The sequence below is a fragment of the Podarcis liolepis genome (genome assembly GCF_965112155.1).
Source record: "Podarcis liolepis genome assembly, chromosome: 1".
NCBI classification, from domain to species: domain Eukaryota; kingdom Metazoa; phylum Chordata; class Lepidosauria; order Squamata; family Lacertidae; genus Podarcis; species Podarcis liolepis.
This window is the reverse complement of record NC_139554.1, coordinates 43,673,660-43,700,107: the sequence shown is the minus strand read 5'-3', so window position 1 is coordinate 43,700,107 and position 26,448 is coordinate 43,673,660. Positions and strand designations below refer to the sequence as shown.

At 43.4% G+C, this 26,448-nt stretch overlaps 2 protein-coding genes across 5 annotated transcripts in view; both read left to right on the top strand.

Moving 5' to 3' along the window:
* RPAP1 (RNA polymerase II associated protein 1) overlaps nt 1–23,922 on the top strand; it is a 174,485-nt gene extending 150,563 nt beyond the window's left edge. The window contains exon 27 of the mRNA XM_083506091.1: nt 23,716–23,922. Coding sequence (XP_083362217.1) covers nt 23,716–23,748 — 33 coding nt within the window. The 3' untranslated portion in view covers nt 23,749–23,922. The remainder of the gene's footprint in view (nt 1–23,715) is intronic.
* The window catches only part of LTK (leukocyte receptor tyrosine kinase), a 117,922-nt gene that overhangs the window by 61,822 nt on the left and 29,652 nt on the right, over nt 1–26,448 (top strand). For 3 of the 4 annotated variants that reach the window (XM_083506183.1, XM_083506182.1, XM_083506180.1), the window contains 10 exons: nt 2,489–2,628; nt 4,766–4,903; nt 5,615–5,764; nt 7,695–7,795; nt 8,443–8,609; nt 12,106–12,200; nt 21,750–21,927; nt 22,266–22,416; nt 25,575–25,706; nt 26,040–26,199. In XM_083506183.1, coding sequence (XP_083362309.1) covers nt 2,489–2,628; nt 4,766–4,903; nt 5,615–5,764; nt 7,695–7,795; nt 8,443–8,609; nt 12,106–12,200; nt 21,750–21,927; nt 22,266–22,416; nt 25,575–25,706; nt 26,040–26,199 — 1,412 coding nt within the window. The remainder of the gene's footprint in view (nt 1–2,488; nt 2,629–4,765; nt 4,904–5,614; nt 5,765–7,694; nt 7,796–8,442; nt 8,610–12,105; nt 12,201–21,749; nt 21,928–22,265; nt 22,417–25,574; nt 25,707–26,039; nt 26,200–26,448) is intronic. The other variant, XM_083506181.1, reaches the window with a different exon arrangement.

Genomic DNA, 26,448 nt, shown 5'->3' with positions numbered 1-26,448 from the left:
ATGTATACAAAGGGCTTTGTTCTGGGTTCCATTAAGGAAATTAAATTGGCTCAGAAAAGTTCCTGTTTGGATCAAGCCTAGAAGGAGCCTTATTTATGGCATAGGGGGAAAGCTGCTTTAGTTAGATCAAGCCATTTGGGACCTCCCAAAATTCAGCTTCATAATTTAATATCTGATTAGAGCTCCATGATAGTGGTAGGCACTCTCTCTCTTTCTTTCTTTCTTTCTTTCTTTCTTTCTCTCTCTCTCTCTCTCTGTGTGTGTGTGTGTGTACATACACACTAGGGGCTGCTGCCCCTGCTCTGCTAGTCAACCCCGCCTACCCCATTGCCAACCAGCCTTCCCTCACACCTGACCAATCTCCCCTCCCTCCACAGCTCACCCCGAGCCACAACCCCCTTTAAAGGATAATAATAATAATTTATTATTTATATCCCGCCCATCTGGCTGGGTTTCCCCAGCCACTCTGGGCGGCTTCCAGCAGAATATTAAAATACAGTGATTCATCATTTTGTTAAACCACTGTGTGAAGCGCCTTCCCCCTACTGCTGCAAGGAAGCAGTGTAAGATTCAATCACCCAGGTGAGCTGTTCAATGGAGGGCAGGAGGGACAGCTGGCCTGCCCATGAGTCAGGATGAAGCGGCTACCTCAGGCAGTGGAAGTGCAGAAGGAAATGGCCCACCTGCTCCCACTGTTTCTGTCATTGGCAGAGCGCCCCCTCTCGCTGGGAACGTTCCAGCACGTAGCATTGCCTCTCATCTTCCCTGAAGATAAGCACCAAAGCCTTGTTGAACACTCCCCCCTTGCTAAGTTCGGCAAGGATGAGGGCATTGTGGCATAAGCAGATGTGGGGCATGGCAGCAGCGAGGAGTAAGGAGCAACATGCTCCTGTTTCACCTCAGGTGGCAAAACTGGATGGTCTGCCCCTGGTGTGAGGTACTTCAAACAATGACTTAGCAAACAACTGTGTGAAGCACTTCCTACATTAAACATGCCTACAGGAAGGTTTAATGGAGGAAATGCTTCACACAGAAGATTGCCAAGCTGCTGTGTGAAGCTCCTTCCCTCCCTCCATTATACCTTGCTGTGGGCACATTTAATGCTGGGAAGGAAACATTTAACACAGCAACTTGATAAACCACTCTGAAGCACCTTCACCTTCTGTGAAACAGCTTGCTTGGGCCACCTAGTACCCACCCTGCTTCCTTGCTCACCTGCCTCTCTGCCTGGTGTTCATCACACTGCAGTTGGGATGTCCACCTATTGGCAGCTTCACAAACTGCAGAGCCTGACGACAGGCTTACATTTTTATGTATATGCTAAGCTGCCTCTCACAATTTCATATTCTGGGTAATATGCTATACATATTACATTGTGGAGAAAAAGATATTACTAGATGCTGCTAGGGCTGACTAGATGTAGTGTTGTGATTGCACATCAGACATAATGTACCCATGATTCAATTTTGAAGGCAGCTTGGATGCTGCGCGACAGTTTGCAGTGTCGGTAATGAGGAGTGACTCAGTGCTGCAGGTTTCTGGCTACTGTGTTACACCATGACACAAGTGATACAATGATGAATCAGAACTGGTGGGCTGGGCAATGTGCAAAAGCAAAAAATGTGTTGGCATTTAAGTAATGAAAGATCAAGTATGCATATGTATATGTAACCGGTATAATTTGAAGTGTAAAAGGTTGGGCAAGATTTAAAGCTGAGAACAGTATCACAAATATGCCATGGGTTGCATATACAGTGGTGCCTCGCAAGACGAAATTAATTCGTTCTGCGAGTTTTTTCGTCTAGCGAATTTTTCGTCTTGCGAAGCACGAGTTGCTCCTCGAAGTCAAGTCGCAACTGTTTTAAGAAAAAGGAAACAAACTTGCAAGACGTTTTCGTCTTGCGAAGCAAGCCCATTGGGAAATTCGTCTTGCGATGCAACTCAAAAAATCAAAAACTCTTTCGTCTTGCGAGGTACCACTCTTTCGTCTTGCGAGGTACCACTGTATACTATTCCATCCATAGCACAAAAGAAGTATTTTTTTCTCAATCTGGAATCATTCATGATGAAGCTCAACATGCTGCTTTCATTCTAGATTGAGTCTAGATCCTGTCATCAATAAATGTGGGTGTGGTTACTTGATAGGCATTTGAGAACCCTCCCCTTGCTTAGGTTATCCTTAAATTTGTAGCAATTCTTTCTCCCACTGGGAAAAATCTCAGCCACTGTTATTTTTATGAAATCTGCTAAGCTTAACTTGTTGATGGCTTTGAGTTCTTCTTGCCTGATGGGTACTGTTATATAGCTATTCAAGCAAAATATTTTAAACAGTGGTCAACTTGGATTGTTTCAGCAGCCTTGGATCTACCAATAGATCCCAATCTACCTTCTTCCCAACCCTGAAGGGTGTGAATTACTTTGACCACTCCAAAATGCCACATTAATGTGAAGCTTTATTTAATCATGACAACTCCTTTGATTTTTGCAGGGTGAAGTGGAAAGTGCTCATCGGTTCAGTTGGAGAAATGGAAAGGCCCTTTGAGATCACTTTGATGTATTCAAGCTGTGAAGAAAAGAGTTCTGGGCTTTTGGCACTGGGCTCTTTGCATCTCAGAAATTGCTTTCATGGTATGTCTTATATTGCCATTCAGCTCTGGAAAGTCAGGATATTTGCTTTGCATAATCACAAAAGCCCAGGACTAGCAATGAGACTCAACAGCAAGCAGTGGAGTAAATATCTTTGGAACATGAGGATCCCTTAAAAACAAACTTTTTTCTTAAATAAATGTTATGTAAAAAAATACACTTGGGTTCTGTCTTTAAAAGTTTTTAAATTGGACTAAAAATGTCCATATGTCATAATGGTGCAGTCACTACATAAATACAGTGGTGCCCCGCAAGACGAATGCCTCGCAAGACGGAAAACTCGCTAGACGAAAGAGTTTTCCGTTTTGGAGGTGCTTCGCAAAACGAATCTCCTATGGGCTTGCTTTGCAAGACGACAATGTCTTGCGAGTTCCTGCTGGTTTTTTTTCCTTCGCTCCCCCCCTTTTTCTAAGCCGCTAAGCCGCTTATCAGCTGATCCGATCAGCAGATAAGCCGCTAATAGCCGCTAATAACGCTAATAGCGCTAATCCGCTAATCCGTCAATGGGCTTGCTTCGCAAGACAAAGAAACCGCTAGACGAAGAGAATCACAGAACAGATTCTTTTCGTCTTGCGAGGCACCACTGTATCTAAGCAGATACATATGCACTTCTTATATTAAGTCACTCATAGGCAGCATTTTAGGGTCAAAGCAGTATTTAAATTTTAAACCACCACACTCAATAAATATAGGGCCACCAAGCATGATTTTATTGCACTAATTTCAGAATATAATAAATGCATTTTTGTTCATTATATTTTGTAAATGATTTTTTTATTGCCCTTCTGAAACTCCTTTCCTGCTTTTTTTTTTAATATCAATAATGTAAGGGATTAATTCTTCTTCCATGTCATGTGCTTTAACATACTTAGGCCAGAGAAATAATTAGTGAAAAATATACAAAGGGAAAAGAAACTTAAACGATTTAAGCCGTACTGGATAATTTATTAACATGCCTTTGAATTGGAGTATAATGCAAATACAAAGATATATGGTGGCAGGATGAAGGGAGACTTGAAAAAGAGGGCAATAAATTTTGCCTATTGATAACCAAACTGCCGCCCCCAAGAAAACCTAATCCTGGAAAGCAGCGGTAAATCCAGTGCCTGCAAAGGTCACATCTGTGCTTTCTGGACACCGGACTTCTAAGACTGACTTATTTTCTGAATCTTAAATAATTTGCTGTCTGCCCAAAAGAATGTCTTCCACATGACTTACAATGGAGAAACAGAAAGCTACAGGACAGCCCTTAAGCAATGGGAAGAAAGTCCTGCAGCTTTCTGACACTTTGGGGTTTGCAGCTTAAGGGATATGTGCACGTTTCTCATTGTTTTGATACTATACTACACTACACTGAAATGTCTAAATGTTTCTTTGATGGCCCTTGAATCTTTCTGCCACACTTGCTCTCCTCTCCTGCAACACCAGTGTGGTGCACCACACCCTTTGAGAACCACAGCATTAAGTGATTGCTTCCATGTGTGAACCAGTCGTCACAGTTTAATTACTCCTGGCAGAGCTTTTCAATGACTTCTCAAACTAATTTCAATCCTGTTCAGATTTGGTGCAGAGGATGGCAAAAGTTTAATATGTCCTGGTATTTGTTTGTCATCAATATTAGATCTGTCTGTTGTTATGAATATATTTATTGATGGTGTTTCAGTAGTCTGGGAGAGAGCCATACCCCCGCAAATCCATGCCTAAAATTCAGGCCCACTCCTTTCTGTAGATTTACTTTAGCAACCAAGCAACAGTTGTTTTATTATTATTATTGATTAAATTTGTATACCGCCCTATACCCGCAGATCTCAGGGCAGTTCACAACATAAAAGCTACCCTTTTATATGTAAAAAATAAACTCTGCCTCTAGATATATACATCTTTGGAGATCTTGATGTAGTCAAAAGATGGGATATCAGTATTTAAAATAAAATAAAGAATTCTTAACTGATCAGTTCATGCTGGTTTCAAGAACTCACTCTTCTGTTTATTGCTCCCTGTATCTTCACCATCTTCTTCCATACTCTTGTGACCAAGGAGCTCATAATGGAGCTATTATGTTTTAAATCTAGGCATTGTTCTTTGATACTCAGATGTATGTTTTTTTCCTTCCCTTCAGACAAAGGAGTTCCACATATTTCCCAATACGAGAAGGGTTCTGCCGCCCTGTGCCCACAAGAGGGCTGTGTCAGCAAACTTCAGGTCTGTGATTTCAGTACCAGTTGCCCCATCGAAGAAGAAGGTGGATCCATTTGTGGTGAATATTCCCTTCCACTTTTCTGTCCATGGCTTCCTACTTGCCAGCTTGGTTGCATGAATATTTTGAGATCACTTGCTCACTCCTGTCTTATGGGTCCCCTAAAGCAGTGGTTGCTTGACTTGGTCCCCTCAGATCATGCAACCACAAGTTCACAGAGTAGCTGAAATCCTCCCTACCTCACAAAACAGCCCTTATATCCAGTGCCAGAGCATTTCTCCCCAGCAACATGTCATGAGGCTGCTCAGATCCAATTGGTCCTAGCTTCTCCTGCCAGGACCCTGGAGATTAGGCTATTGATTCCTGATCAGGTGATCTCATGCTGGCTCCCCCTACCACAGTGATAGTAATCAAGACCACTCAGCTATGGTTTTTTAAAAGTTATATTATTATGGTCATGAAATGTATTTAATATTCCTGTTTTGTTGTAATCTGCCTGGGGGGGCTTGCCTAATGCAAGACAGTGGTATATAATAAAAATTATTATTTATACAGTACCATTGCCGTTAAGGGGAGGTATCATGGCACTGTACATTGAATGAGATGACATGAAAGCTTACATAACTCTTGGTGGAATTGTTTCCCATGCTTGCTATTCTTTTCTAACCAGACTCAACAAGAGAAGGCATAGTTAATTAACTGGTACTCAGCCTGTTTCTCTTCTTACTGAGATTTATGTTTTCCTTCCTACCACCAATCTTTTCCTTGCAGATCATCTACCGGAGGGGGCACATTGTTCTTTTGAGGAAGGTCCCTGTGGCTGGACATTGGGTGGCAATGTGAATTTTTCATGGTCTGTTCATGGCTTTTCAAAGATGCAGGAAGACCCCTTTGGAGCGTCTGCCTTACACGCTACCAGAGGTTTGTTCCATATTTGCCATTTTCCAGTTTAGCTCAGAGCACAAGGTTCTTCTAAAGAAGTGTCAATAGAGGGACACTTAGCCCCTGCCTTGAGAGAGTGCACATCAACCCGTGAGAGACATGCACATCTCCCTTAAGCTGCAAACCCCAAAGTGTCAGGAGAAGAAGTGTGAATTAATCACATTTCCTCTGTTGCCAGTTCTTCACAACATGTAAAGTAGCTCATTGCTTTCTGCAGAAATATTTCAAGACATTTGAGCAGCTGTGTGTGTGAGAGTGTAAGTGTGTGAATGAAGGACCAAGATCCGCATAAAAGACCATTAGTGTGCAACAAGTGGGGGACTGCCAGGATTTTGGGAGGAGCACACTGAGCTTTCCACTTTTCCAAATAAATTGCTGTAGAGATGTGATGGCGATAGAGAGGTATGGAGATTGCCCCAAATCTTTCTCTCTCTCTTTTTCTTCTTTTATTTATCTTTTCTTCATGCTGTCTAGAAAAGTCCCTTCCCTTTCTTTTTGAAGAGTTACATACTCCCACCCCTTAAACACACCCTTCTCTGTTGGCTTCTCCAGTTTCCACCTTTCCTTTTATCACCGATGCTCCCCCACCACCACCACTAAATGTTCTGTTCTTGTGGACAGCAAGAACAGAACCCTTCATTCAGCAGGGTTACTGAGTAAGGGTTGTCTCCCTGCACTCAATACTTTTAAAATTACAAAGTAGCATTCTTTGCAGGGGGTTGGAATAGATGGCCCTTTGAGTCCCTACAAACCCTGCAATTCTGTGATTCTGCATACCTGAGACATTCCCTGACTATATAGCAACTTTTCTCTTGGGACTGTTTTTCCGTCCTACTGGTTGATATGGGGCTACCAAGTTTGTTGTGCAATGATAGATGTACAATGGATTTTCTTTTAGAAGATGAAGTGGAATGTTAAGGTTTAAAACCTCCAGAATATCATGAAATAAATCTCAAGCTGCAATTAAAAAAACAAAAAAGCTTGAATAATGCAGATTACTCGAGATAGATGAGATTATTCTATTTCCTATTGTATCAATCGAAAGATAATTTGAATTATTTTGGCATTCGGCATTTTTTTTAGTAAGAAGAACGTATTTGAGTAATTTATTTATTTTAGTTATTTCTGTATTCTTCTGGCATCATCGTATTTGTTTCTTTACGGATATTGCCAATAAACTTTAGGATTCTACCCTCCTTATCTTATAATGTTTTAAACGAATCTTTTTGGGGTATGAAAATAAGTACCCACTGTCCCCAAAGTAGGGCATGCAATAAGGTGTGGATTACTCTAGCATCTCTTTGATCCTCCGACTGGATGCTGTACCGAGTGGTCGGCCAGGCTAAGTAGATGGCCATGCCCTGTCCTCCCAGGGCCACCATGGATTGGCTCATTTGAAGGATGGATTAGGCTGGAACCTTTGAGCCTCTGTGGTGGCTGGAGGGGACAGGGAAACAATATAAAATGGCGCTGTGGGTCTGGGGGATAGAGGAGGTGCCATGTTGGGCCGCAACCACTGCTCACCGACAAGATGGTAAGAGGCCATTTTGATCCTGCTGTCCCTATCATTGTGAAGCAGAATTCACCAAGTGCTGACCCACTAATAGTTCAGTCCATGGACAGTCAGTAAGGCATTGTCTAGGTGACTGCCTAAATGACACAAGAACTTCCCTGAGCTGCTCTAGGCCTTGTGAACTTGTGCAGGGGCCGCCAGGGTGTCATACAGAGATTCAGGTTGACACATAATTTGCCTGTTCAGTGCACTGTAGATCATGCATGGCTGAGACATTCCAGAACCTGTTGGCTCCACATACAGATTATTATTAAACCCGGGTCTCATTTGCTGAGCATTCAAGCACTTCACATCTGCAAATCCGCCACTGAAATCCAGTTGCAATTTATTTTTCAGGTCACTTTTTGTATCTGCATGTAGACAGTGAGCACACAGATGGTGTTGCCTGGGAATATAGTCCTAGACTCCCAGTCAGTCTTGCAAATGGAGCCTCCCAGGTATGTTTCCCTTTATCCTTCGTCAATTACTCTGCACTTTGAGGGAACTTTTAAGGACACAAAGCCCATTTTCTTTTCTTTCTTTTTACTTTTAAAAAATTATTTGTTTTATTAAATTAAAACTGGGTGTGACTGGTCTTCTATCTGGAGCCCCATCTGTGATGGAAGCCATGATGTCCTCATTCTGGACAACCAGCTACACCTACTGACCTGATAAATAAACATTGTTTTTGAGGGGTTTTCATACTTGGCTACACCTGGTAGGGAAAGTAAGCTAATCCCTGAGTAATTCCTGAGTAATTTGCATGTGGTAGGAAATTTAAAAAAATTATAATTTCAAACTCAGAAAGATAGATAGTCCTCTCAACATATACTTTCCTTTACTTCCTCTGTGTGGCTTCAGCCAGGGTACACAGCATGAGTGTGGGATTCCATATTCTTCATACTTCCTAACCCACCGCCAGGAATTTGAGTAATCATGCCAGCTTATACATTACTTCCTCCATGCATCTGTGGCGATAGGACCACTGTGTATTGGGAATTTTAGTATATATGAACCTAGCCCATCATCTTCAAATATGTGTCAGAAAGAGCCTCCTTGACAGCTGCTCTCTGTCTCTTCATTTTGTCATCAAATTCCTCTTTAGCTCCAGTTCTCAGCCTACGTTTTTGGTAATTACAATGGCACCATCTCACTCATTGTCCAAGAAGAAGGAGACGGAATTGGTGACACGTTGCTGTTGTGGGAAAGAACAGGGAGCTGGAGTGATCACTGGTATCTTATAACCTTGGAAATGCCAAGACTTCAAAACTAGTAAGCACAACATCAGTGGTATTCCTCACTAATAGAGCATAAAATGATATATAGATAATATTGTACCATCAGTACGCATGACACTTGATAAAGTCATAACGAAAAGACAGGTTCCTGCCCTGTAAAGGTTGCAATCTAAAATCTAACACTCAAAAGTCCACAGAAGGAGAGGAAGAAGATGGAGATGGGCATAAACAGAGGATCTGTGTTCCTTCAGTTCAGTTACACATACTCAGGGCTTGTCCACTCTTCTGTTTGTGCTGTGCCTAGAAAGCATGGGTCTGAGTGGTTTGCCACGTTCCTTTTCAAAGGAAAACCCACTGTTTAAAGCTAGATCAGAACAAATGGCAATGTGGGGAAACTGTGGATTGCTGTTTGCTCCAATTGAGTGCTAAAGAATGGTTTTCCCCAGGGGAAAGCAGTGGGGCAAGAAGAAGTGTGGACAAGCTCTTAGGCTTTGTGAGGTTGATGGTGCTGCATAGCTTTACCCCCCAAAATGTGGGTTTTCAGTAGGGCTTTGAGGGAAGAGAGGGAGAGGAAGGCCATATTGCTCTGGGAAGAAGTTCCAGGCATAAGGGACAACAAAGCAGAAAAGGTTGAACTGTTTTAAGTTAGAGATCTTTGGACTAGAATAATACATCTAGACATACAGTCGTACCTCTGCTCTCAAACACCTTGGGAGTCAAATGTTTTGGCTCCCGAATGATTGAAAACCAGAAATGAGTGTTCCAGTTTTTGAACGTTTTTTCGGAAGCCAACCATCCAACAGGGCTTCTGCGGCTCCTGATTGGCTGCAGGAGCTTCCTGCAGCCAATCAGAAGCCACACTTTGGAAGTCGAATGTTTCAGAATTTGAACGGACTTCCGGAACAGATTCTGTTTGACTTCTGCGGTACGACTGTACTGGTGAAGTTATTCTGAGCATACAAACTTTAGGCTTGTAAAAGCCTGCTTCAGATTAAAGTTCCTGAATCCTTCTGCATCCCAGATCAAAATTCCTGTGTTCTTCTGCTGCCCATCCCTACCACCCATCTCTGAGTATCCTTATGGAAGAAATCTACTCAACCCCCATTCCCTCCATCCCATAGTTTAAGCCTGAGTGTAGTTGTCTCTGTAGCCCAAATGGCACTACTTTTATGCACAAGAGGGGAGGTATCGGGGTGCTTGGAGAAGCACCCAATTTGGCAGAAGTAGAAAAATAATTGGGAGGTATCGTGTTGAGGGATGAATCCCAAACAGCCAAATGAGAACTGTGTGCATTCAGTGGTCACAGAATGTTGAGGATGAAAACCAGAGGAAGGAGAAATGGAATGGTGTTTCCTGGAGGAGGGCATGGCTGTGAAGCACTCTTCACCTGAAGCGCCAAGATAATCCAAACCTAATCATTTCCTGGAAGCACTGTAAGGCCTGTATGTCTGAGTTGACATTAAATGGCCTGGACTAGGACAATATGGCAAGTTACATAATGTTTTATATAAGGGCTATGCCAGTTTTTCACCCCCTAATAGAATTGGAGCGCAGAGAGGGCATGTGCCCCCGCTAGCCATATTGTTTTTTTCAGTTTCTCTGTGCCTGTGAGGTGTTACTGTCTTCCCTATTGCTACTACTCTGCAGTGCCACTTTTGAAAAAGCATCTTCATCCCCACAGCATTATGCCAGCTATTTGGAGGGACATGTTTTGCTTTGTTTTCTTGGGGGGTGTAGCATGGCACCATGGATCCAGAAGGTGTAGCTATATGAAGGAAAGAAAGGACCCTTAGATGTCCTCACTCTGAAGCAGAGAGGGAAGGAACGCACTCCCACTGCCATGGCAACCAGAGTCATGCTCTCTGTCAGCTGATTATTATCACTGGCTCTCATTGGTCTCATTCCCAATGAAGGGGTACATTCCAAGGCAATAGCAACATGTTACCTCTTCCTCTTGACTTCCAGCACCATACTTTTGTCCCCCTTTAATGCTACCCCATCACCCCAAAGTGAGAGTGCTTTTTCTCTGGGAATTAAAATGTTGAGTGAAAATGTTTGGTAAAAATGCCCCCTGCTTTGGTTCAGCTGTTGTATAGTTCAGTGTTTCTGTTTTTCCTATTTTGGTATTGTATTTGTAATGTTGATCATTTTATAAGGAGCTCTGAACTGTAGAGATTGAAGAAAGGGGGAGGTCCCAATCCTAGTCTCCTCCACCCCCCACAGCAATGCCTGCTGACCATTGAAGTGTGAGATTAAAACCCCATCGTAAAGCACCTTTCATAAATATATTCAATCACATTAAGATATGCTTCTTGATCTTGCATTTTAATCTATTACTTGTTAGATGTTCTGGCTTGTCAGATTTTATTTATGGACTGCTTTTTCACAACAAGTCCTAGCATGTTGGCCTTGCCGAGCTTCACTCTAATTTGAATATTTTTAGATCTCCCCAATCTGTTTAGAACAAGACTGTTTCCTAGCTGAATAAGATACTAAACAGCACTTGCTCTTCCCAATATACAATGTTCTCTCATAAATCACACTGGATTTCATCATCACCAGCAGATAATTTCCTGGTGTGACATGTACTTTTCATATTCTCCCAGAGTACTATATTCTTATGGATTTATGTTTAGTTACAATTCTTTAAAACAAAAACAAAAACTGCTCAGCTTTATCCTTTAGGAATGGAACCCATTTTTAGCCATCCTGAATTAGCAGATTGTGCAATGATGTTTTTATTCAATGCATTAGCAAGAGAATCTGTGGCTCATGTGTTAAGACTACAGCTGCTGCTGTTGTTATTCTTTATTGAATCCCAACTGTGTGTTAATTAGAATTACTTCAAATGTGAACATGTTAGAGTGCTAATACTAAGACTTTTTCAAGGATGGCTCCTTGACTGATCTGATAACTGTTGACCATTAGTTTGGGGTAGGAAAATTCAAGGCTCTGTGAATTTTTATAGCAATATATTCAGTTAAATTTTATGAGGCTTAGTTTACTTACTAAGTGGGTTTACTTACTAAGTGGGAGCCAGTGGGTGTAGTGGTTAAGTAAGAGCGGTAGACTCGTAATCTGGTGAACCAGGTTTGCGTCTCCGCTCCTCCACATGCAGCTGCTGGGTGACCTTGGGCCAGTCACACTTCTTTGAAGTCTCTCAGCCCCACTCACCTCACAGAGTGTTTGTTGTGGGGGAGGAAGGGGGAGGAGATTGTGAGCCGCTTTGAGACTCCTTAAAGGGGGTGAAAGGCGGGATATCAAATCCAAACTCTTCTTCTTCTTCTTTATTGTTCTGCTTGGGACATATGGAATGCAGCAATGTATGAAAAATGCTTACTTTTTCAGTAATACTGATTATTTCTAGTTTGTGTTTCTGTTATTTCTGTTTGCAAGTTGCTTGTTGTCATACAATGTCATACAATGTTTGATAGCCCTGCTTTCTTGTTTGCAAAATCAATTCAGGTGTTTATTTTAATATATATATATTCTCTTTGTCTTCTTCTCCAAACATCATCTTTGGTAAACAGCTTTCGGTTGCAGATCCGGGCCACTTGGGGTTGGAATTCGCAAGCTGACATTGCAGTCGACAACATTACATTTGGTCTAGACTGTTCCTCTAATGGTGAGTTACTTCTAATGAAGGTAGCTCCAGATAGGCAGACAACATATTAAGCAATACGAGGGCTGTGTGTTATGTTCTTATTGCAGAAGAGCAAGTTATTTGATTGTGTCTGTGTATCACTTCCTCCTGGTGACTCTTCCTTTATTGTAGCCTCTATGGAACATCCTTCAAGGCAGTAAATGTGTAAGTCTTTGCTGCTCAGGGACCAAATGCCTTCCCTTTGGATGGTACTCCTGATGCAAATATTAGCTCACGTTCACAGCCCTGAATCAAAGTATTGTGTTTTTGGGCTGGGGAAATGAGATTCTTCTTGCAGCTACCTCATCTGGTGTTATCACAACTGTTTTGTAGAATGTGGTAGCATGGGAAGCACAGTTCTTCCACACCTCCCTCCTTGTACCCTTTTCTGAAAGGGGTACAGAAAGGGATAATAAGTTCTGCTCTCATTCCAGACAAGCATAACAGCCTTTCAGTGGCAGAGCTTCATGCTCCAGCATGGGGGGCGGAGAGCAGGCGGGGGCGGGGCTGGCTTGCATCCCGGGGTGGGGCACACGTCCTGGGAGCGGGGCGCCCAACACGGGGGGGGGGCAGCCACGATGGAACCCCACCAGGATTGTGCTGCACTCCTCTTCCTCCGCCAGTGCAGCCTTGGCCGTCTATGAGGGAAGATTCTTTTTCAATCAGTAATCAATAACATTGGCATGTTATCAGCTGACGTAGAGAGAACAATCCTGTCTTTCAGCGTTTCACTAATTAATGTGCAAACAAAAATACAATAAGATCCACATATAAAAAGAAGCTAAGGGTGGTTAACAGTGGGTTAAAACAAACTCAACTCTGCAAAATTATTAAAACATGAATAAGATCCATATGCTATCATTAAAACAATTAAGCATTCTGACAATAAAGCAATTAAAGGCAGCCATTTAAAATGCAAATTACACCCCATCAATCTTTATTACGGTCAAAGACCAGACAACAAAAGATTTGTAAAACTGTTTGCAAACAGTGAAGGGCATTACAATATTCATAGCTAAAAGTTCTTTTGAACAAGAATTTAAACATCCTATTGAAGGCCATTAAAAATGCCATTAAATGAGGGGGCTCCAGGGCATTGGTCCCAGCTAAGTACATTTTTGAGGATACTCAGAAGGGCCTGTAATCAAGATCTTAGCAGTGGCCAGGCTTTTATGGAAGTAGATCAGGAGTAGGCAAACTACGGCCCGGGGGCCAGATGCGGCCCAATTGCCTTCTCAATCCGGCCCGTGGATGGTCCGGGAATCAGCGTGTTTTCACATGAGTAGAATATGTGCTTTTATTTAAAATGCATCTCTGGGCTATTTGTGGGGCATAGGAATTCGTTCATTTGTCTTCTTCAAAATGTAGCCCAGCCCACCACATGGTCTGAGGGACAGTGGACCGGCCCATGGCTGAAAAAGGTTGCTGACCCCTGAAGTAGATGGTCCTTTACCTATCCTGTTCCCAAACTGTGAGAGGCTTTATAAGCTCATTGGACTGGGTTCAGAAAGAAATTTGGGACACTTGCTTTAATAAGGAAGTCACATACAGTTTCTGAGCATGCTTCATAGAGAGTTGTGCATGGAATGCATTGTAGTAACCCAGATGTGATGTTACTAAATCAAGTGGTTCCCTTGGGAATGTATATAGGACGGGCATGGCTAACGTAGTCCTCCAGAAGTTACTGGACTACAGCTCCCATGATCCTTGAGCACTGGCCAAGCTGACAGAGGATGATGGGAGCCCAACAGCACCTGGGCAACAGGGTCACAGGTTAGCCAACCTCCACAGAAAGGTTGCCAGGTTCAGCAGTCCATTGAGCAACTATGCTTGGTGACATGTTGCTCCAACTGAGGAACTGAAGTTATATAAGGGCAGCTTGGCCTATATTGGCTTCCCCAAACACCTGACCTGGCTTGACCTGGCCACATTATCCATTCCAGTCATTGTCAACGTGGCAGTGTGCTTCAGCTGGGTTCGGACCAGCAGTTTCCTCCACCTGTGAGTTGGCCCAGTGCTGCAAAGTGTAAGGGTCCATGGCCAAACCAAAGACCAAAAGGGACCATAGTTCAGTGTTTTGTAAGCACAAGGCCCCAAGCTCAATCCCAAATCCCACCTCCAGTTTAGAAAAGGATGGATGGCAGGTGATGAGAAAGACCTCTGACTGAGGAGGTCTTAGAGATCTGCTGTCAGTCAGCAATGCCTAGGCGAGATGGGCAAATAGTCTGAACCAGTATAAGGGAGATGGCAGTTATAACCTGAAGAGTTGATGTGTGCGCAGGGCATGCTAAATCCACTCTCCTCTATATCGGAGGGCAGCATTGTGCATGGGCAGCTGTGCCTCAAAGCCTTCTGGTGTGGAGGGGAGGTACACTACCTCACCCCTATGTGATAGCCGGCTGCGCCAGCGGCGTTGCAAGGCAGGCCCAGCCTAATAAATAAATTATTATTATTATGTTTAAGAGGTTATTGTATTTTAGTGTTTTGTTTGTATTAGCTGGCAGAGCGGGTGTGGCCGTGGGCCACTTAAATTCTGTGCAGCCAGCCGGCTCCTTCTTACTTGCTTCTTTCGTTTGGTTGGAGGGGAGGTATCCTGTTAAAGGGATCCAGGGTGTGAATACTGTCCGAAGCTCGGGCGTGGGCTAGGGCCATGTCACAGCCCCGTTACAGGGACCTCTTGGGGTGCTACTATCTGACGTAAGTTATAGGGCACCCCCTATCAGTGGTTTACCCTTCTGTGGGCAGGGATCAAGATATAGCCTGGCTTCACCCCAATGCCTAAGACAAACCGCTCACATCTGTAACCAATAAAGTTGTGGCCTATTTGAACTCATAAACCAAATATTCCATGTCAGTGTGACTTATTGTTCTCCTGGGAACTTTTGTGGCTCGGATGCCTTGGGACGCAAGGAAAGTTTTAAAAAGCCACCCCCAGCATGGGTCAGAAGGCAAGCCAGAGAGGAGATTTTTCCAGGATATGTACCAGAAAACAGAGATTTCCCCTGGTAACTTCTAGAAGTTAGTGTGAATGTTGTTGCTTTTGACAACGCTGTGCAGTTGAGGGTACGTGCTTCTGAAAAGCCTCGAGTTCATACAGTTACATGAATTCCTGTAAGCTGCAATTGTTTTTCCTCTGAGTACAAGCTATTTCATTCATCATCTCATCCTTTTAATTCAATTAGATCTTGGAGAAGCCCAGCAGCTCTGCTTTGCTTTCAGTAATAAAATTACTTCTCCCCCTTGCCGGGAGAGGTTTCGGATGTCATTGACAGAGCCAGTTAATAGGCAGACAAGAGGTTATGTTGGGAGCTTGCAGATAGGCAGCAGGAAGGAAGGAAGGAAGCAAAAAGCAGGAAGGAAAGCCTAATTTTCTTCTTACTAGGATGGAAATGCTAATTTCCTCATATGTTCCGGCTATTCCGTTTGCCACTTTTCTCTTCAAAACGTGATATAGGAATAGTGTATATGAAGTGTGTGTGTGTGTGTGTGTCTGTGTGTGTCTGTGTGTTGAATGGGGTGGTGGGCAGTTTTTTGTATGTTTATTTACTACACGTCTTTTCCTCTCAGTAACTGAAGTTCCCTGGGCAATTTACAGTGAAAGTTAAAACCATGAAGCAGAACAATACCTAAAATCTAGAACAAAATAAAAGCAGTACCGTACAGTATCAGAATAAAGCTAGCGACAGAGGACAAAATGTCAAAGCAGCACATTCTTAAAAGCCTGGGATCATAAGAAGCTGTTTACCTGGCACTTGTGTCAATATGCAGTGACGTGCATACAGACCACACAATATGAACACAAAGCAAGCTTCTCTGTGGAGGGCATTCCACAACTGGGGTGCCACCACTGAAAAGGCACTTCATTTGGGGGGGGGGCACCTGGAGAAGGACCTCCCAAGAGATTCACACTTAAAGCAGGGCCTGAAATGTAGTCCCTGGGATTGTGGGGCAGAGAATAACACTTTACAACCAGAGCACCATGCAACTTGCTTGTGAAAATGCCCTCTGATGTGCTCTCTATTGATTGGTTCCAAATCTCTGTTTACTTTTCTGGACCCAGAACCTGATCACTGGGAAATATGGAGGCTTTTCTGGCCTTTTCGTATTACCACATTCTACCCAGACCCTCCAAGGGACCCTTCCAGGGACAGTCCCAGATTTGACAGGTTCTGGTTTCTGATTTGATCCCAGAATGTCCCGCTTTTCCTTTGATGTCCCTATTTTCATTGGAGAAATGTTGTAGGGCATGAAGTTATCTGACGCTGAACCATCTGAAGGCAACCCTGTGTAGGGAAGATTTTTTGTATGTTTTATTATGTTGTATATATGTTGGAAGCAGCCCAGAGTGGCTGTGGCCACCCAGTCAGATGGGAAGGGGGTGCATAATAAAATTGTTGTTGTTGTTATGGAATGGGACACCCCTATTTTCATCAGAGAAGTGTTGGAGGGTATGTCTACTTTGTCTTTACATCATCATTCACCAGCTTATCATTGCCTTATTTTCCAAGTTCTGCCTTCGCATCCTGCTGTTGAAAATGGTACATCTCCCCTGGAGGGATATTGTATGGCAGCAAAACAGCTGCTGCCATCTGGCTCTTTATTTACTATGATAACTGGTGCTCTAAGCACTTGGCAGGCACCATGTTTACTTTTTGAATAAGGCATATGATGCAAACTGTTGAGGCATGTAATACTTCCCTCTGTGTAATGCCAACAAAGCAACCTTTGCTGCTGTGGTCTTTTTTACAGTTATTAAAACTATTTTAATGATGGTATGGTGTAAATAAAATTGCATTTTAATGTGAAACTGCCTCATTACTACTTCCCTAATCAATATAAAACCAAAATGCGGCTGTCACATTTCTCCAAATTTTGCAATGCGGTTCTAACATTTAAAAATCTGCAGAAAAAGGTGTAGATTAGGTGAAAGCATGCAATAAATTCTTTTGTTGGTGAAAGTAGTGTACAAAAATGCATGACATTAGGGGATAATTTGCACAAAAACACATATGAATTTTCACGTGGACTTTTTTTTAAAAAAATCTGCAAACTGATGTGTGGAAATCAGGAGAACTGAACAGAAGAATGGAAAAATTAGAAACTAAGGGACACTAAAATTGACCGATTCCTTCATCCCTATCGATGAATACTATAATTAATCAAAGAAATAAAGAATACAGTCAGAACTCAAGACAGGGAGACTTATCTCTCCATGTCAGCACAGAAACAGACCTCCCTTCATCACAGGTCTGGCTAAGCTTTAGCTTTCAGCTTGGTGGGGCATCCTGTTCAAACACAGTAGCTGCAGTGAAACTGCAGAGCTCCAGCAGTTTTAAGGCTTCAGCCCATGAACAAGCCTTGGAAATCATGGCCTGGTATGTTAACATGTGTTGGGAGGCAGCAGGAGTCACCCTGTGGGAGGCCTTCAACAGCTCCCTCTTATAAGAATTCCATCAGCTGCAGCATCTTGGCTTGCCAGATGGAACAATATTCCCTCTCTTCCCCCCATATGCTGCTCCCAGGGTTCTCCTGACCCCCTCAGAGCCCATTTTGGAAGCACTGGGGAATCTCATTGTACTAGCCTACGTCCTTGTACAGGGTTTATACCAACAGGACTCATTAACTGAATCCTGCCCTGTATATTTGGACAGGGAAATCTCTCTTTGAGGCTGAGGCACAATGTGTTTGCAGAGGTCTGAAGCTGCTTGCTACATGTTGAGAAAACTACCATAACCTTTCTTTCTTTTTTGCTGTTGCTTCTTCTCCCTTAACACCGTGGCTATTTGGCTTGTACCCAGGGTTGACTATGACTCTTGCTTAGTACAAAAGATGGACTCTTGTTATTTATTTTATATAACAGAATTTGTGCACCATTTTAATTATGGGGGGGATGGGACCAAACCCCTCTGGTGCTGTTGGCCAGGGTCTGTGTCACAGGATACAGAATAATTCTCATAAGATATATTAATTTTTTTTTTTATTGTAATATCCCAGAATCTCAAGAATTCATCATTGATATATATGGGTAGCCCAATACTTCCTGCATGCCAGGAATGTGGTTGTCTGTTTGGTGAGCGAGACAGAGACATAGCCCGTAAAGATTTGAGACTGTTTAGGAAAAGGAGGGAAAGCTGTTTGTTTGGAGATGACGAACTGCCTGAGGGCAGCCGGGAGGGATGCTGCTGCGTTACAGATTGAACCAGAAATACAGACTAAAGCAGTGTTCTGGAGAATGATTTACATCCTGTGAAAGTGACTGAGTTTATTGTGCATCTCTGGATGACAGCAGCTGAGCTGGAAGGGAGTTCACGACCTTCAGCTTCCTAAGAAATTCAACTGAATTCCAAGAAGACCAAGAGCCTCTTTGTGCTCAATGCAAAGTAACTGTTTGGTTTTCCTTTTACCCAGATAGTTTATTTTACGTTAATTTCAGCTTTTGTCATAGTTATTGGCCCGGTGGCCCTATTGGAAAAGCCCACGCTATCTGGGCACAGATTGGATACAGCAAGGGAACTGTTTGGGCTCAAAGTAGCCTTTGCTATGACCAGCCTACGAGTTCACACTGGGCAACCTTGAATTGGAGATTTTGTGGGGGTTGGGTGCACATATAGTCTCTGCAGTACACAAGAGCCAGATGTTTAGTCTGTTACTGGTCTCTTATGAGCCTGCAAAGCAGTAGGCAGTTTCAGAGTCCCCTGCTGCAGGCGGTCTCTCACAAGCCATCAAAGCCACTTCTTGCAATTCTGTGGAATGCTATGTTCTGTTTCAGTTGCCGCACCTCAAAAAATCTATTGTAGAGCTTTTAAAGGCACAAAAAACAGCAACCAAAATGATCAAGAGGCTGGAGCAACTCCATATGAGGAAAAGGTTGCAGTGTTGGCAGCTTTTCAGTTTAGAAAAGAAAGTAAGGAAGAACATGATAGCGGTATTCAGAATTAAGTGTGGTGTGGACCAAGTGAAGTTTTTGTCCCTCTCATAATTCTAGAACCCAAATGAAGCTTCACACTGGCAGATTCAGAACAGACAAAGGGGATGCAGTGCAAACTGTGAAACTTACTACCACCACTTGTGTGGCATTAGAAATAGATGAAGCAAATTCACGAAGAGTAAGACTTGGCTACTCGTAATGACAGCTCTATATGCCCTCCTGTATCAGAGGCAGTATGCCTCTCAATACCAATTGTTGTGGATCAGGAGCAGAGGCAGATTTAGGGCAGTTTTGAGCAGCACAGCCACACTGGGCACATAGCCAATGAGGGCACCTTCTCAAAGCCCAGTAAGTGCTTTCCTGGCTTCGGGGAAGGAGGTGTGAGGGCTCTGGCAGGGTCCTAGAGCCTTCTTCCCAAAGCCAGGCAAGTGCTTACTGGGCTTTTGGATGGAGAAAGGAAGGCTCTAGGACCCTGCCAGAGCTTTCGTGCCTCCTTCCCAAAGCCCAGTCTAAGCCAGCACCGCAAAGGCTGGGAGGAGGGCATCAAATGTTTGCCTTGCACAGGGTGGCATATTACAAATGTCCACTCCTGTTTAGGAGCAGGGAAGTGCTAATCCTGCCTGCTTGTGGGCTTCCCATAGGCATCTGCTTGGCCACTATGGGAACAGAGTGCTGGACCTTTGGTCTCATCCAGCAGAGCTCTTCTTAGGTTCTTATCAGAGCCCCCATGGCTGGCTATTTATTTTGAAAATTCACACAGTTGCTAATGGCATGTATGGTTTTGTCATCAGACAGATTAACCCACTGCAGTTTCCTGACGTTTTGAGGTGGGGCTTTGTGTCCAGCTCAGATATAGAGTTGGGACCTCCGCTCATGTGTGCAACCTGCCACGTAGGTGGCTGCTTGAAATGCAGCCGCATAGAGGCAGCTCTGCAGGGCTCTGGTTATGTGGTTCCATGTGGTTCCAGTTATTCTGTTTGCAAAAACAATGATGCAACCCTTATTTTGTTTTGTTTTTCATGGTTTGTATTAGCCTGATTGAAGTGACTGAAACTACGCAGGGATCCCTTTTTTAAAGAAGGGATTTGCCAAGTGGAGCTGCCTTCACAAGAATTGCATTTTCAGCTCATTTTGGGTCTATGGATCGCAATAAAGTTTTGTGTGTGTGCTTTTCAGTTGGCAGTTTTGGTAGTAGCTTGCACATGTGAATCAGACCATAGAAACCTGGACTGCAAAGTAATAAATGTATAGTTTTACTGTTTTGATTTCTCTGTCAGCCTGAAAGCATAAATGTAGAAGCAGTACAGCAGGCTTCCTCACCCTCTGCCTTCCAGATGTTTTGAGACTACAATTCCCATCATCCCTGACCACTGGTCCTGCTAGCTAGGGATCATGGGAGTTGTAAGCCAAAAAGATCTGGAGGACCAAGGTTGAGGAAACCTGCAGTACAGAATGCTGTGCATTATCACCTGTAGTAGAGCAATATTCTACTGCACTCATTATTTCATTGGCAGACTATGGGCAGTGCCGTTTTGCAAAGTAAGGACCAAACTGGACCATACGTTAGCTCTGTATGTGTCTCCTTAAGCGCAGGTTTTCTTTTTAAACATCAACTGCCTGTGTGGGGTTCCAATTCAGATTGGGACCCTCGTGTGGTGGATAGAGAGGTTTTAACTCACTAGGGTTCTCATTCAGCTTGGGGAGCCCACACCAGTGATTTACACGGGTGGGGGGGCACCCATAATAATAATAATAATAATAATAATAATAATAATAATAATAATTTATTATTTGTACCCCGCCCATCTGGCTGGGTTTCCCCAGCCACTCTGGGTGGCTTCCAACAAAGATGAAAAATACACTAAAATGTCACATATTAAAAACTTCCCGGAACATACAGATGTCTTCTGTATATCAGGTAGTTGTTTATCGCTTTGACATCTGATGGGAGGGCATTCCACAGGGCGGGCGCCACTACCGAGAAGGCCTTCTGCCTGGTTCCCTGTAACTTGGCCTCGGTAATGAAGCCTCTGTAACAATTTTGATGTATATTGTGGACAACGGATAAAATTATTAAGCTGGAAGGATTCTACAAATGACCAGGGGTTTGGTCAGAAGTGTTTTGACTTAGTTCTCAGCAATTCAAGAACATGACTTTCTTGCTAAGGATGACTGTCAATCAGAACCTTGACTCTATAGCCAGAAGTTGATGTTTCAGCAGTTCTGAACACTCATGCTAATACCTGCCCGCCCTTTGTCTCCAGTTGGCTTCTAGCCCAATTCACTGGCTTGCCAATTTGTCCTGTATATACTTCCATTGTGAAGAGGCTGGTATAAACATCTCTGCAATGTTTTAAAAGCCCTGAAGATAGTTGATGCTACAAACTGCCTTGTTGTTAACAACATGTCATTTCTGGCTAGAGAGTGAAGTTTGTAGTTAAGGCTTGTTACTACAAGCGTATGAGGATCTGGAAGGAATAACTTCCCTGAAAATAATGGGTTTCCTGGTTATGATGGGCAGATGATGCAAATATGGCATTTGCCTTGGGAATAAAAGGAAACTGACATATTGGTCACATCTCCGGGGGGTTTTGTGGTTGTAGGGGAAGCGCCTGCTCCAGGCTGGTTGTTTACATCCTGCGGGGCCAGTGGGCCTCGAGGGCCAACTCAAGCACAGTGTGACAGTGCCTACCGCAACACCAACATTTCCGTGACTGTGGAGAAAGAGGGACAGCTGCGAGGGGTGCAAGTGTGGAGAGTGCCAGCATCAAACCGCTATACGTGAGTGTCATTGTGCTGTAGCGATTGTAATAATTTTAAGGGTTTTGAATGCATTAGCTCAGTAATCTTTTCAGCAACTTCATAAGATGGGTGGGCTTGTTGTTGTAACCATTAACAGTAATACTAATAATAATACATCTCCGTTCTGCTATTCCTATATTCAATGTGGGTGGGTGATTTGGGGGGTGCTGCAGCTACATAGCTGACGTGTCTTTGAAGTCTTTGATCTAAGCATGGTTTCCTTGGTGTCCCTATGAAGAGTTTGCAGCTGGAGCTGCTTTGGGACCTGGCTGTGGTTGTGTAGATTTCTTCCTAATTGCTTCTTCCCCCTCCCCCAGGATTTCTGCATACGGAGCAGCTGGAGGAAATGGAGCCAAGAACCACTACAAGCGATCCTATGGGGTCTTTATTTCAGCCATCTTCAAAATGGAGAAAGATGAGCTCCTCTACATCTTGGTGGGGCAACAAGGGGAAGATGCCTGTCCGGGGGTGAGGAACGGAGGTTTTCCACACTGGATGCAAGATAAAGTGTCAGATTGTGACAGTGGGTTAAGGGTTAGCATATTTCCAGGATACAGCTTTCCCAGTGATGGTAACTGGGAAACGGGAAGGTGGGACAGGAAGTACCTCAAATAACTGGTTCACACTAACATGGAGGTTTGCTGCTACTTTTTGCACCAAGTGCTAACTGTATTGACTCTGTTAGCCTCTTTGGATGATGCTTCAGATGATATGAGGACCGGGGGGGTTGACTAGTAGCCAGAAGAAGTGTTTGACTGTGGTTCAGATGCAGAGGTGGGTTGCATGGACACACCTGATGGTTTCTTTGTGAGGAACATAGCTGCTCTTGAGCTCATCAAAAGTTTTCTTGTACAGCCTCAGAGTGTCTGCAATCCCACAGATTATCTTGAGGCTGCATTGCATAAAGGGGTCAAACTCTGCCATCTGATCATTTGGGTGGTTGGAAGAGTTGAGAAACTTTCTGCAGCTTCCAGCTTGCTGGCTTACACTTGACAACCTCATCTTCACCTTTGCATTCTGAACATCATCTGACCAGTTCCTCCAACCCTTCAGCCGTCAATGCTTGTCAGCCCTCAATTGGCTCATCCACATTTTCGCTTGTCTCATGCTTTCTAGGCACAGATCTGAGCAGTTTTGCCTTTGCCCTGCCACTTCCCCCCAGAAAACCCACTGTTTAGCTCTAAATAGTAACAAACATCCATCAGCAGAAAATCATATGGCCGTTTGTGCCATTTCCTAAAGCTTGGGTTTAGCAGGGAAAAGCAGTCAGGCAAATGGAAGTGTGGATGAGCCTATATCCTTTGGATCATTCCCAGGTACCAAAAGACTGAATGTCTTGAAGGAGCTGGATATTCATACTAAAAAAGTCATTACAGGAGGTAGCTTTATACATGCAGCGGAGTCAAGTAGTAAAGCTTTCCCCAGACTGTTCAAGCTGCATGTTCTCCCTGACCCCTGAATCTAAATGACACTTTGCGTTCCTGATGTTCTGCCTGACATTCTGCCTGCTAGGCTGTTTTTCTGGTGCTAGGAGAGTTATATTTTTCATTGACGAGTGGGCAGTGACAAAGGACCCACCCACTGCAGCCTGAAATGGTATAGTCCAGGTAAAGGTTTACCACTTGTAAAGGTTCGAGGGGGACGTGGGTGGCACTGAGGTCTAAACCACTAAGCCTCTTGGGCTTGCTGATCTTAAAGTCAGCAGTTCGAATCCGTGCAACAGGGTGAGCTCCTGTTTCTCTGTTCTAGCTCCTGCCAACCTAGCAGTTCGAAAGCATACCAGTGCGAGTAGATAAATAGGTACCGCTGTGATAGGAAGGTAAACACTATTTCTGTGCACTATGGCTTCCATCACAGTGTTCTGTAGTGCCAGAAGCAGTTTTGTCATGCTGGCCACATGACCTGGAAAAGCTGTCTGCGGACAAATGCCAGCTCCCTCGGCCTAAAGCGAGATGAACACTGCACCTCATATTTGAATTTGACTGGACTTAACCATTAAGGGGTCCTTACCACTTGTTTCTGCTAAATGTGTAAACTGGTTCTAAGAGAGGCTGAAACAACAACAAAACAGACACAAAAATAATAACCACAGCATGTCTATTTTAAAATATTGATTCTGGAATTCAAAATTGATGTGTCAGCTTGGCTCCTTTCTTCCATTTGCTTTAATGAAGCTACCACATGTTGTCCTTCAAATAAATTACATTGTTCTCCAGATTGAATTTAATTGCATTTTCTACTAAGAACATGTAGGTTTTTACACACTGGTGTTGAAAGATCAAGTCCTCATTGCGTTCAAAGGCAGCATTCCTCCCTTGCCTTAAATGGAACAACCACACTTGAAGTGCTGTGATCTTCACACTAGAATTCATGCAAAACATATTTCTGCACAGATTGCATTTTGCTGGCTTTTGGCCTTCACTATTATTTATACAGTAGTGTCATTGCCTCATTGTCTTTGGCTCTGTATAAAGGGAAAGTAAAAATGAATTCTCCCTGCAGAGAACATGAAGTCTATAGATCAAATCTGAGCCTCATAAAACAGAGGCTTTTCGAATGAATTCTCCCTGCAGAGAACATGAAGTCTATAGATCAAATCTGAGCCTCATAAAACAGAGGCTTTTCGAATGTGCTAATGAGGATTTGTATAATCTCTACAAAGGCACACTAAAAAGATCAGTTAAGAATTGTCTGTCTCAAGTAACCCCAAATTTAGTCAGCCATTTATTACTCTCATGTGCTTTCCCCAACGATGACATTGGGCCCATCAAAGAAGTAAAGGCATATTAAGAGCCAGTTCACAGTTTATGTGGCAGACCAGGTTGCCACTTTTGTGCTATGCATGTCCTGGTTAATGTTGTGATGCCTGGATGAGAAATTGTTGCTGTAAAGACACAGGGACACGCAGTGAGGACATGCTGGCTCATCAGCTTAAGAGAGAGAGAATGGAAAAGACAGGAGATTGGTTGTTTGGTTGCGTTGCATCACCAACAAACTCTCTTTCTAAAATAGCCGTTACTGGCTTGAACTGGGCTGGTTACTACTTTTCCACACTTGAAGAAAAAACAAAGTATTTAAAATTACCTTTTCTTCTAACAAGTGGTGCTGCCAGTTTGTTTGTAATCTCTCATTTAAAATAAACAACCCCTGTCCTGTTTCAGGATCCTCAAAATGACAAGTTCACAGATGCCGTACTGCAGCGGTTCTCAAACTCCACCACCCCAAAGACCATGTGAAAGTTGCTGATGTTTCTTGGTGGTAGCAATTGTAATTCCATATAATTCAAATTGCAATATGATAGAATAAAGGAAGCAATAAAAATACAATAAAAAATCAATATGAATAGCCAATGTGATGAATATGCCATCGCCCACCTTCAACCACATATTCATAGAAATGTCACAGACCACCTCAGTGACGCTTGCAGGCCACCGGTGGTCCACAGATCTCACTTTGAGAATCCCTGCTGTACAATGTATAAGCTTATTTAAATGTGATTTACCAATTAGTTGAAATTTGCTTTAACCGAGGATTTAAAAAGAAGACCCCTTAATTAATGGGCAGTAAACCTGCCCCAAAGCACTTTGCTGGTCTTCAGCCTTTCCCTCTTTTTCTCTCTCTTTCAGAGCAATGCTCAGACTGAGCAGATCTGCCTGGGGGAATCATCAGAAATTGAAGATGAGTACAAGAAAGAAAGAGGACTGACTGAATGGGCAGGCGGAGGGGGTGGAGGAGGAGGAGCAACGTACATCTTTAGAGTAAGTTCTCATGTTGCGTTTTTTCTCCAGCCTCTTTCTGAAAAGCACCTAGGAAAAGGAAAAGCCAATAGAGCAAAAGCCCATCGACACACAGCAGCACCCATGCAGAGCCTGCTGTTTTGAGCTTCTGATTCTACACCTGTTGGTGCTGAATGTGCACCGGAGGTTGCTCAAGTCTCGCTACGTTGCCATTCGTGCCTGTTGGAGGGAAGCATTTTTCAGTTGTTTATATCCAAGTCTCCTTTTAAAAACTGGTGTCTGCTTTTGAACTGGGTGTGTTCTCTCAGTTCCTTTATTGCGTTTCATGTGCTTGTGTGTGTGTGCTTTCTTCAGCAGCAGAAGAATGGCGCATTTGAACCTTTGCTTGTAGCAGCAGGAGGCGGAGGGAAGGCTTACATGAAATATCAGGATGGCTCCCTGGATGATATGTTCTTGGAACAGTATGTGAACAGCACAGCAGTCCCTGGAGTCAGTGGGAGGACTGGGGCAGCAGGTGAGGCTCTATAGCTTATAATATATGTTAGATTTCACAGCTAAACAAACCACGTCTGCAGTTTTTGGAGACCCCACCAACATCAGCCTGCTCTTAACCAGCCACCACCTGCCTGCTTTCCTGTGGCAGGAGGCCCCTAGAATTGATGTTGGAGTCATAGACATTCTTTACTGTACTTATGTTTCACTACCTTTGCTAGTGTAAACCAGTGGATCCATCATTCCAGGGAATCACTGCAAACTTCCATTT